The sequence below is a fragment of the Arvicola amphibius genome, chromosome 8 (assembly GCF_903992535.2).
Source record: "Arvicola amphibius chromosome 8, mArvAmp1.2, whole genome shotgun sequence".
NCBI classification, from domain to species: Eukaryota; Metazoa; Chordata; class Mammalia; order Rodentia; family Cricetidae; genus Arvicola; species Arvicola amphibius.
Window position 1 is genome coordinate 26,190,490 of NC_052054.1, and position 13,003 is coordinate 26,203,492.

The 13,003-nt window shown below is 43.3% G+C and overlaps 1 protein-coding gene across 1 annotated transcript in view; it reads left to right on the forward strand.

Moving 5' to 3' along the window:
- Positions 1–283: 283 nt before the first annotated feature.
- Txlnb (taxilin beta) overlaps positions 284–13,003 on the forward strand; it is a 41,378-nt gene continuing 28,658 nt past the window's right edge. Inside the window, exons 1-3 of the mRNA XM_038340137.1 lie at positions 284–383; positions 3,087–3,529; positions 10,984–11,075. Of these exons, the coding sequence (XP_038196065.1) occupies positions 3,100–3,529; positions 10,984–11,075 (522 nt within the window). The 5' untranslated portion in view covers positions 284–383; positions 3,087–3,099. The remainder of the gene's footprint in view (positions 384–3,086; positions 3,530–10,983; positions 11,076–13,003) is intronic.

Sequence of the window (13,003 nt, forward strand, 5' to 3'; positions counted from 1 at the left end):
CAAAACAAACAAACAAACCCCAGTTTATCCAAAAGAAACAGTGGTGGGAAATCGCCCCAGGAGGCCACTCATCTGGGCTTGAATTTTCAAGAGGACTGACCATGGAGAAGGTCACAGTCCACCAGCTGCTTTTCTTTGAAAGGATATTTCCCTGGCGATACCCAATGAAGCGTGGGCTGACTTCTGTCTTGCTGCCTCATGGGATGTTCCCTTCCCCACCCCCTCCTTTTGTGGGCGTGTGTGTGTGTGTGTGTGTGTGTGTGTGTGCAGTGTCTTGCTCCCTGTAAGAGCACAGCCCTGCTGCCTGTTCCTGCTGCCGCTGCCCTGACTCTCTGCCACTTCTTTCCTCTCTTTTCTCTTCCTGCTTAGCTCCCTTCCTTCTGGTAAGTGTGGCAGACACTCCCGCAAAGCCCTGCTAGGTTCAGCCTGTAGTTTGTTGGGAACGGTGGAAGGGTTTGCCATTGTTCAACTTCTAAAGACAACACATGGATCAGGAAGAGACGGTGTGTGTGAGCAGCTGCAGGGGGCCTAGCCTAGGACGGGGGAAACATTTCTCTTCACAGGGAGGGCCCTAGAACCAACAATGCTGGGAAAAGACAAATTTCTTTGCTAGAAAACAAATTACTATATAAAAGGGATCATTTAAAGCTCTTGGTTTTATTCGTATTTGTTTTTCCTTCTTATTAATTTGTTCTGGAACTGTGTTTAGTCAGTAAATTGTCCTGGGGCGGGGAAGGTTACTCTGTTTGAAAAGAAAAATTGGGTTTTGGGGATATAACACAAAAGTTGAGCATTTGAGGTCCTGGAATTGACCCCCGGTGCTACACACACACACACACACACACACACACACACGTCAATTAACATAGAACAGGAATTTAAAAAAAATATCCATGGACCTAAGTATAAAAAAAGAAAAACTAATGGGTGGGGTGAATGGACCATGCAAACGCTTTCACGAAGCCTACTCACAGGAAAATGCCTAGGGACTGTTTGAAAGAGCTGCCTTGAAGTTGACTTGACTTTAGATTTCATCCAACAATAATCTCCCCTCCACATACCAGCTCACATCCGGGTTCAAACCGGTGACTGTTCCCTGTGCTCAGTCTGACTTAGTCACTGTTCTTTTGACTACAGGGAGGAGGGTAAATGTCAGGCTCATTTTAGAAGAGCTTAAAATAACTTCTGGCTGGACGGCAGGTGACATGCAGCTTTCTTTGCGCTTGGGAGAGGCAGGAGTTATATATAGATGGCAGCGTGGTAAGGAGAGGTCTGGATACACACTGCCTGGCGTGGGGGAGACGTTGCCACATTATGTGATAAGATGTTGACGACGTAAAACTAGTGACCTTCCGTCCAAGTCAGCGAAGGCTGGGTGAGCACCACAGGTGGGTGGCAGCGTCTGCGCGCTGGCTTTTCCACTCTCTTGGCGTTCATGCATTCGGACACCTACTACTCTAAAAGTGGGACAAGGAAGCTGGGCCGTTTGGAGAATAGCATGTTTTTGTTTTCACTTTCATGCCAACACAGCAAAACCTGTGAGGCTTGAGGGTTTTGCCGTAGTTTTAGGCTGCAAATTAGCAGCATCGCTCTTAAATTCTATTTGCAAACAGAATTTTAAAAAAAACCTAAGCCAAATCTATATACCCCTCGAAGTGGTAAGAGCAAAGCCTGGGTTCTTTAATGCAGTGTATTATATTGCTCCATATTTCCCAGAATCTGTATTATATCTGAGTATTGTTGTTGCTGATGCTGAAGAAGAAGATGATGATGATAATGATGATGATGATGAGGAGGAGGAGGAGGAGGAGGAGAAGGAAGACAGGATCATAAGCTGAGGCAGGCCTGGGACTCACTATATAGCTGAGGATGATCTTGAACGTTTGATCTTCCTCCATGTAGGATAACAGGCATAACCCACTACGCCTGGTTTGAACCCGTTTTGTATTTGAATTATTTCTCTAGTTGATCTTTCTGTTTATTATACATTGTTTTTTTTTCTTAAAATTCTTACCCTTTCCTAAAACTCTATGACTTAGAAAACTGTAATCTCTTTTCTTCTAGAATAAAGTCAATTTTAGGAGTTAGAACAATATAGAAAAATTTAAGGAACTAGTAATAAAAGTGGGTTGGAGAGATGGCTCAATGGGTAAGAGTACTTACCCTACAAGCATAAGGATTTGGGTTCAGACCCTAACAACCATGTAAAAACCCAGATGTAGGCAGATGCGCCTGTAATCGCAGTGCTGCTAGGAACAATGATAGGAAGTTAACACGGGCCTAGTGCCGGGTTCAGCGAGAGACGCTGTCTCAAAGGAACAGGGTGGAGAGTGGTATAGCAGGACACCTGACATCCTCCTCTGTCCTCCACCTGTGCACACACGTGTGTATGTATGCACCATACTCATGCACATATATACACATGAAAATATACTTATAAGCACCAACATTCTTCCATAGTATTGGATTATTTATATAACCCCTCATTCCCCATTTTAATTAAAAAATAATGCTAGTCTGAAGCTCAAAAAAAATGTTTTCACTCCTTGATAATTGCACGGTCCTCATTATCAGGAAAATACAAGAAAAGTGATTTTTTTACCTAATAATGTATTCATATTAAAGTATGCAAATACCCAAATTAAATTTGTACTTAAAGATTAAAATTACCTTAGAAATATAATTATTATGAATGATTTTAAGTAAGCACAATGGTTCTTGTAGTAAATATTTTAGCTTTGAAAGAGTATGCCTATATACACACTTATATAGAGAATGTCTATACTTCTGAGGACTGTGAAGTCTACACATGAAAATCTTGATTCAAATTAACAAATATATCCATACAAAAAACAATACCATGAGTTAACTCAGATGATTTCAGCAATTAGAAATACTCCCAAAATGTGAAGATTAAACTCAAAATGTGGCAGTAACGTGACTTGATTTTTAGTGTCAGTGGCATATAAAAGTTCATTTTTTTCTGCAATAGATACTAAAATTAGTTGGTACCTATCTGAGAGATACCTTTATCATTAATCTGTAAGTGGGTTCATTACATAAAACCTAACTGTGCTCCCCACCAGATACCACTCCCATATGGAGACTAATCACCCTAAGCAGCTCTCAGCTGAAGAGCCAAAACCTGCAGGAGACAGCTCATCACTCACTCAAAATGGCCTGGAAAAGCAAGCTGGCCAGCAGCCCTCAACCGCACTCGGGGCACCCGAGGAGACAAGTGTCCACCCTGAGAAGGGAACCCGAGACATCTCTGAAGAGTTGAACCAACAACTGGAAGACATCATAAGCATGTATGGATCGGCTGCCAGTCCCACGGGGAAAGAGGGCAGCGTGGAAACTAAGGAGCAGCCCGAAAACACAGAGGCACTGGACAATGAGGTTGGGGACTGTGAAGAAACCTCTGAAGGGGCAGACAGGGAACCCACTGCTTCTGAAGACGCAGCCACAGCCAAGGAGGCTGCCAGCAATAAAGAGCAGAAGCTGGAAAAGAAGGCCCTAAAAGGATTAGGCAAGTATTATCTTCTAATACATGGCTTTTCTCTTAGCTATTCCATTTGCTTTAACTTCACTAGGATCTATACCTAATAAATTTGGATTCATAGAACACCCTCATTGGGGGCTGTATTTGTCCCTAAGTAAAAGTTTACCACGATGCCCATCTACTCTACCCACATGGCTTCGCATTGCTCTTAGAAATCCAAAATTCTTAAGACATTTTTAGTCCCTTAAACTGGTCTAGCCCTAAGCAGTTTCAGCTTCACCTCATCTCACAGTATCCCCAGCCTCTCTTTCTTTATCATTCTGTCCTGACCCCACCACTACGACAGCCATTCTCGTCTCCCATTTTGGCTCTCTGAACTTCCTTGTTCCTTTCTTCAAAGGCCTGTGCACGTTCTACCTAGAAACTTCTGTTCACTTTGCACTGCCACCCTTCTGGCATTTGGAGCATAGAACCCCTGCTTACCACTTAGCTCATAACCAACTGGTTTCTTAGTCCAGTTCTAAAGCTGTAACTTCTTTGGGTCTGCACTGTACCATGTGTCCTCTTTCCACAGTACTAAGCAGCATTGTGAATTATACATTTTTGGGGACAGTGTTTGGTTAATGTATCTAATTCCTATGTGAATTATTTTCAGTCTTAAGAACAATGTGTGTGTGTGTGTGTTTCGAGCATCACTGGACGCCTGTGCTATAAGATGGGAGATGACATATTAAAGACTCAATAGACACTTGCTACAAGAATGAATAAATGAATGGGAAATTTAAAGCAAACCTAGTAAATAAGCAAAATATAACAAATAGGGATGCTTGTTGATAAAATAATGGTCAATTCGATCACTTACTATAAAATATTTTTGATTAAGCACACATCACAAAAAAAAATATGGTTACTTTTGCCAAGAATAGCAGAAGACACTTACCTGCGCTCATCCATTCATTAGTCTCATGACTATTTAATACCCGGATTATGACACACTGAGCTGGGAGCACAGACAGAGATGATTTGGTTAAGAGTCTCTCGGTACAGCGAGAAAAGCACACGCATGAACTGTTGTGCAGCAGAAACAGGCAGAGGTGAGAATGGTTTTGAAGAGCATGAGGGGATGGTAGCACCAACAATAACTGTGATGAAGGGAAAGAATGCTAACTTTGTAGCTATGGCTGAAAACACATTATTATACAGAGGACACTCCCTCAGTCTGTCCCCACTAGTGACTGCCTCTGTGGGTGGGTTCTCAAGGGGAGCAGGCACATCTCATTCATTTGTATGGCACGACAGAGTAAAATACCAAGGACATTGGGTCAGCACTTCGGTCACACGCCACACACTCCAGTAACAGAGTTCTAGCTCTAAACCCCAGTATTCGACACTTGAGTAGGGAGCCACTGTGTACATAAAACTCACCATGAGAAGGATTTCCGCAAGGGTTAAATGACACCTTCCAGTGATACACCTGACCCCCCCCCCATACACACATACATAAAAATCACAACATTTAATATATTTTCATATTCCAAAAATGCAAGACTGACTCACTCTAGAACACTGGGGATCATTATAATGTCTTTCGGTGTTAAAGAGCAATTTTTTCACAGATCATCTGGGATGTGCCTCTTGGCGCTGTCACACTAAGGACCCAAATTGTTCCTGAACTATTGTGCGTATCATCCTAAACCATTTGTACAGGGACTTGTGTGTGTGTGCTATACTAAGGGACAAAATATGAAGAAAATAAGGGAGAATTAAAGACCACCAAATGAAGCGTTTACATTCTCTCCCATGAATTATTTTATAAATCTGTATAATACTTATAATCACCAAATAATTAGGACAGTTTTTCAGAGTGAGAAAAAAAATATTACACCCTTTTTTTTCCTGCCACTCTCTACAAATTAGCAAGCTCCAGCCCAGTGTATCTGGCTAGAGTTTCTGTTTGTGCATCCGAGGCCAACTCTCAGCGTGTGTGGGCTGATGGCCTTTCTGTGCTCTCCTACTCTGCACCATTAACATATTCTACTGCACACAGTACAGTCTCAGCTATGCCCCTAGTGATAACAACATTTTCAGACAAGCCTACACACAAAATCACCACTTCCAACTTAGCTGCCTACGAGTGGCTTTAGGAAACTCCTCGGCTACTGGTTAATTACATGGCACTGCAATATTGTCTACAAACTTCGCTGTGTGTTTAAATCAAATTCAGAACCTGCCAAAACTCTGCCGTGCACAGCAGTTCAGAACTGGTGTGCATAAAGCCAGCCCAGGGCACCGTGACAACTCGGCAGGAAGCAGGTTGTGGGAGAAAAGGGGGCTCTGGCCTCAGAAACTGTTTCTTCCAACCTTCAAGTAATAAAGTTCTGGCTGTGGGCTTCTTCCTGGGGAAAAAAAAAAAAAACTTCCCTGGGCAGGAGGAGGTTGCCAAACAAGATAAGACTTTGTATGCATATGCCATTTACCAAAGTAGACACTTGTAACTGTTTTTTTTTTTTTATAAAAGAAAACTTCTCAGAGGCATCCCTGTGACTGCAGAAAGCAATCATTTCTCTGAGTAATAGTTCTAAATAATGCCAGAGAAACAGGTTTGCTGTGGAATATTTCACTCACCTTCACCTTCTACAGGTAAGTTTCAATACGCACACTGAGCAACCCATAAGCAGGACACTGTTAACTCTGTACTGTAACATCTTCAGCTACTCATTCACTTCTCCTCATCTTCCACAGAAGATAGTCTCACTCACACACACACACACACACACACACACACACACACATGCCCCAGATGGTCTGATCCATTTCTGGTTGGTTTATATATAGTCTGAGAGGACAACAACCCGCAGCTTTGATATGAATTCTGAATGTTCTTGAGGGAAAGATGAGAGCCCAATGGAATTCAAGGAGAAGAGGAATGGGTGGGACTCAGAGATGGAGGAGTTGGTTTACAGAGAAGCTGAAACTTGGGTCAGAATCGAGGAGAGAGAGGAGTTGGAGAAACAGAGCCAGGGCTCAAGAAGTCTCGAGTGAAACGACTCTGTCTTCTGAGCACAGGAGACGGTGTGCATGTGACACTTTATTACTCTCTCTGAACTTTACCATGATTAGTAGTAGTGTGAGCACGTCACCAGCTGACCCCATGAGAAATCCAGGTCTGTTCTCTGAGTGAGTGAAAGCGTGAAGTTGCAGGTGCAACCCTGACGCGGTCACTAAAATTCCAGAGGCACAAAATGTCAACGTAAAGGAGGCTGCTGCGGCTAGAAAACACAGCAGAGTAGATCTGCCAAAATTGATTGGGGCATTAAAACCAAGCTCAGCAGTCAAACACTGTTACTATGAGAGGCGACAGTGGGGGTAAGGGTACTAATGTAAAACGTAGATCAACAGTTCAAAGTCCTAGGATGACAACATGATTCAAACAATGCTGTCATTTGGCCTTCATTGCTATTTATACCAGACTATAAATGGCTAAAGCTATGTCATTTGTGGAGTCACCAAACCTTAAAGACTAGGTTCAGAATCCATTTAGTCAACTCACTAATTTAATTTTATATTCAGGGAAACTGAGGCCATAAAGTTGCTCAACTTGTTGATGAAAGTACTGTTCTAAAACTTAGGTCTCCTGGCTCGATGTGTATTTTCCCGAAGAGATCTCTATTAATGTTTAGAAATTCTCTAACACTTACTAATTTTTCAGTTGTATTAATAGGAGGGCAAAAATTAACATTAAAATGTGACTCTGGGTGTAACATTGAAAGAGGACACACTCATCCATTATAGATGGACAAGAAGGAAATACAGAATTGTCCAAGCAAGTACACAAGAACAAATTTTATCCCCTCCACCAAAAATAAAATAAAGAAAATCCATTGGAAGAGGAAAAACATAAGTTTAGGGATACGTTAACTCTAGGCAAGCACTCGTGACATTTAGTATAAGTGAGTATCCCTGTAATTGAGAAAAAGCCTAGCTCACATTTCTACAGCTGCTTCAACTGTCTAAAAGTTAAGGTTTTTAATTCCTTTTCCAAATGACTGGCCAGAAATGATTTTTTTTATAAATGTCTTTTTTGCATGCTCCAAGACAACTGTGCCAGCGGTCGCAGCCAAATGCCACAGCGCGGTTCTCCTTGCACAGGTGTTCAACTTCCGTACAGCTTCCCAACAAAGAGCATTCTGCTTTGCGGTAGTCACGTGCTCACTGCATGCCTTCCTTCGCTTTTACAGGGAGAAAGGAGGCTTCCATCGGAATGGTATATTCAGGAGAAGGCAGATGATGCCCACCTGATAAAACGTCGAGTAAAGCGAGGTTTTCCTATTGTCTAATAAGTCAACATTTGCCTCTGTTTCCATGACAATGCAGTAACAGCTCTCTTAGAGTTTGAGTGCATCTGTCTTTCCTCTCCTCTACGAGTGTCCTACACAGCACTCCAGTCCCACAGAACCCATGCAAGTTTAAAAGCGAACATCTTTGATGGGTTCTGCATACACCTCTCTCTAGTTTCTTGAATTTTCTTTTGAGGCTGGGAACAATGTTTGAAAGTGTATTGATACACGGGTATAATTGTTGGGGCAAGCTAGGTGATAGCTCAGCCTGTTAAGTGCCTGGTGCTGATATGAGCAAGGTCCCGGGGTTCGAACTTGGGACCATCTCTCCAGCAGAGATGGCGGAGGTTTGGCCGGCTCCTCTCTTGCGGTTCCACAGCGGCAGCAGCGGAGGGATGTGGATCGGGGCCGATTGCGCTATAGCAGGAGGGGGAGGGTGGCCCGACATTTGGCGTGGCTCAGACCGGGGAGCTGGGGCAGCTCCTAGGGGGGAAAAAACTGTGCGCGGATGATCCGCTAAATTAAAATCAACGTTGAATCTCTGTAAAAGCTGCACGAGCCGGAGTTCTTCCGCGTTGGCGGCAACGGCCTGACCCGCGGGAGCAGCGGGCCAGCAGGGGAAGCGGTGGGTGTAGGCCCCGGGAGCACAAGGCTGGGGTTCGGGAGGAAGCGGAGCCCCACGTTGGGCGCCAGATGATGCGGCCGAGATTTGAAATAACCAAAAATAGTCCTTTTAGAATAAATCAGTTTTAATAAAAGGAGAAAAATGGGATAAACTTATGTGAACCAAGAGGAAAAGGGAAAAAAGGGATGGCCTACCCCAAATCCGGTTCTTTTAAAGGTATCTTCCGCCCCTGGGTTGGCCATGCCCCTCAAACAAGGGATTGGTCGGCTGCCCCAACATATGATAGACAGACATCTATACAAAATGATAGATTACTAGAGCAGAATGGGGTCTCAGTTAACACGAAGATTATACAACAAGAACAACAAAATGCTCTGTGTACAGCTATAGAAATTATAACCTAAAGATACAAACCCTTTGCTCTTCCAATAAGCAATAACGTTGCTCCATAATGTTAATGCTCACCATGAGAAGTGTTCCCACGTATTAAATCTCCAGGTAAGGGGAAAGGTTTACCTTCTTCTACTTAATCAGGACAATGTCATTTGATTTGTCTGATGCCTGTGTGCTGGCTGACTTTATTTTGCTACACTATTAGTGTTATTGAGCATTTGCCATGGACCAAGCACTATGCTAGATTCTGGCCCTCACCAGAGAAACAGAGCATTTCCTTGCCTTTAGTAGGTAAAAATGGCCCAGGAGAGCCACCTTAGCATGCATACATTCATGGCTCTGAAGCCAAGGGTGAAATGATGGTTTGACCAGGGCGGATCACCCAAGCTGCCAGAGGGGCAGCTGAAGTCCATGCCCATCAGGGGCAAGCATCAGTGATCATCAGCTGCAAAGGGCAGCACAAGTCCAGGGGCTTTGGGGAGCCAGGAGCTAAGTGCAGCCCTGCTCACAGCCACCTTCTCTCCTGTCTTAGGCCAGTCTCAGATCTGAACTGACTCCCTGAGCCAAGAGAGACTGAACATTAGGAATGAGGTCATTTTCTTCTAAGGACGTTCCCCTTCGTTTCACTAGATTTCTCAACCACCAAAATTCCAAGTGAAATCTTAGAACAAGCCACCTTGGATTAAAGTCTTTGCAAGGCCAGGACTAATCATGGATTGTTGGTGTTTTCTGGGTCGTGGATATTTCATCTAGAAAATTAAATTGGCTAGCCTGGATGTCTTTGAAGATCCTTCTAGACCTAAAATTTTGTAACCACATGTGAGCTTGCCATATTTGATGAATAAGAATATAAGGTGTCCACTAGAATTGAGTCATGAGTAAACAATGAACATATTTGTATACATGTGTGTCTCATACCCTGTCTTTTGAAGACCATCCTAATTCTCCAGGATGAAAACAAGTATTCTAGCCCAAGGGGAATGTCAGTTCTTAGGGAAAAGTTTGCAAAGTTGCTCACATTCTTCAGCAGGTTTGTATCAGTAAACATGGGCTCTCCTCGTTGGCCTGACCTCCTTTAATGTGAGTAGACAGAGGGGCTGTCGCAGAGAGGGGAGGAAGGGAAAAAATCCTATGCCTCGGCGGGATGGCAGACAAAAATGTGATTAGTAGTAAATGGAGGCCCAAGAATCCCAGACATCCCTCCTGATACCGGCCAGATGGTTAACTAGCACCACAGAGAGGCGAGACTAAAGGAGCAGAAGGAAGAAGGCAGGGGAGAGCCTAAATCTCTCTGTTAAATAATCAGGAACATATGAGTTTTAAAATGTAGCTTGATGTCCAACTTGGGAGAAAAAAATGAAGCTGCCAGCAGAGATTAGGGTCTGCGTAGAAGAAACCACTGCAGGGGGAGACTAAAGTCACAGATCACACATGCACGCATGCGCGCACACACACATACACACACACACACACACACACACACACACACACCTACCTGGGAAACATCTCTGAGGTTTGCTTCTTTCCCCCTTATATGTTGGTTTTTATTCTCTGGTAGGCAATATGGCTAGAGTTATTCCCACCCAAGCCTGATGAATAGGCTTAGCAGGGAGGACTGGTTCAACGTAACGTACCAAGACAACAGAAGATAAACAGACTCTGCTTGGACTGAAGTTCCCAACATCATGTACTGACACTGGCTGTTTCTTCTTCACCAGAAACTCTAATTAGCTTTTCTGTTTCTTTTTTATTAATTGACGTAGGAAATGGGTAATTTATCATTTCATAAAGTCAGTGTTGTTACACACTTACCTTTAAAATATTAAGGATACACAAGGGGGAGTAATGGGGAATATGAGGAATACTGTTTTGGCAAACATGTATTGAAGTTCTACCATGAATTTGACCCTGCATCATATGATCTAATCCTCACTCTGAAAGGCAGGGGTTATACTTTCTTATAGGAAGGGAAAATGGTATTGGAGGCTCAGGAAAGTTAGTGGTTTGACTGAGACTAGTCCTAATTTGCAGAAGGCTGATCCTAATTTGCAAGTGATCAGTTGGAAATACCAACTCCTACCATCCTACTACAAGGTGAACACTGATTCTTTACATTTTTTTTCAAGGCAAAGAAGCTAACTTGCTAATGCAAAATCTGAACAAGCTGCAAACAGCCGAAGAAAAGCTTGATTTTTTATTCAAGAAGTATGCTGAGTTGGTAAGAGCTTTGATCTGTTCTTTCTGTCAGAAACTCCCAGCTCTAGTCAGTAGTGAGAAGAAGACACCATAGCTTCTCACGAACATCATTATAGAACACAGCTAGTTACCACAAACAAGTCCAAACCAGATTCACAGAATTCTAGAAGGAAAGTATTTTTAAGGAAAAAGAAAAGCTGAGATGTAACAATAGAAAGAAAAAAGAAGGTCGGGCGGTGGAGGCGCAGGCCTATTTTCCCAGCACTCAGGAGACAGAGGCAGGCAGATCTCTATGGGTGAGTTCGAGGCCAGCCTGGTCTACAAGAGCTAGTTCCAGAACAACTAGGACTTGTTACACAGAGAAATCCCATCTCGAAAATCCAAAAAAAAAAAAAAAAAAAAAAAGAAAGAAAGAAAAAAGAAAAAAAGAAAAGGAAAAGAGGGTAATGGTCTCTGTTTAATTATGTGCATCACTTGGGGGGCAGGCAAGAAAGGGGAGTAGAGATCATTTAACTCTATAGACATTTCAAAGCTCTTGTCAACTTTAAAGAAAAAAATATTGTCTCTGTAGTGGCATTTCATTTGTATTTTAATAAATAAAGCTTGCCTGAAGATCAGAAAAGTATAACAGCCATACCGGCCAGCTTTACAGACCAGGCAGCAATGATACACACCTTGAATCCCAGTAGCCACTATGGTCTGGTTTCTATGGCAAGTTAGTGTGGCTACTGGGATTAAAGGTGTGTGTCACCACTGCCTGGTCTGTAAGGCTGGCCAGTGTGGCTGTTTTAATTTTCCAATCTCCAGGCAAGCTTTCTTTATTAAAATGCAAATAAAATGCTACTACATGTTTCTATAAAGATAGATGAATATTAAGCTTTCGCTCAGATTCTATACCCACATCTCTCAAGGACTACAAGGGAAAGTTCAGGGCAGAGTTAGGGCCTCTTCACGGTTCATGGCACTTTCTTGTCTGGCCCGAGCCATTTCTTCAGTTGTCTTCTGAAGAATGCCCCCCATTCTCTCCCTTCCCTACAATGACAAGGTCATCTATGGGGTTGCGTAGTGCCCAGCTCCATGTCCTCCACAGACTCCTCGCTCTCCATACTCAGGGTCCTGGGAGCAAAGGAAGCTGCTTCAAACCATCCACAAACCCCAGAAGGTTATCAGCTTCTCTTCTGTGCTTTAATGGGAAGGGCTAGGTGAGGACAGTGCTCTGGTATCGAGGAAGCCTCACGGATACCTGCTGTGATGAGCAGGGAAGGGCAGCCAAATGGTACCATCTGAGGTCTGTACACCACTCTCTTCCTTTACTCCCAGAATCCAGACAGCAAGCTGCTTCTTAACTTATTATTATTATCATTATCATTATTATTGAGTACTCTTTAAGAAAGTCACTGACTTGTCTCTTCTGGAGAAGCAGCACCATTCAAACGAGGCTCTACACAGCACAGAACTTTGTCCTGGCAGGAGTTGAACCACCTCCCCTCCCTGGGTAGATGCATTTTACATCTAAGGATGTTCCAGGTGGGGGCCTCCCACTAGTAGCATGTTCCCCCTGTCACCCTATCCCAGGAGGCCTCCCAAACTGAGTAAGCATCGGGTCCACAAACTCCGTGCCTGTTGATGGTTTGTCTTTCACTGACACTCGTCCTGTAATCCCTATGTGTTCTTTCCTTTCTTCTGTCTTGACATATGCTGGTAGGCCGAATGGTGATGCCATCAACACAATACAATTCTAAACCCCCGAGTGCCAAGCTGATTGCCTAACTTTCAGTTATTTTTAATCATACAAACCACATCGCAACGGCGTAAGAGTTCCAAAGACACAACGTGCTATCTCCAATCCATCATCTAAAACACAAGTTCTGTTTTGTGCCGATGCTCTCCAGCTGAATGCAGCCGATGATGGAGTCACTCCTGTCATGCAGTACGGACAAGCTGATATTT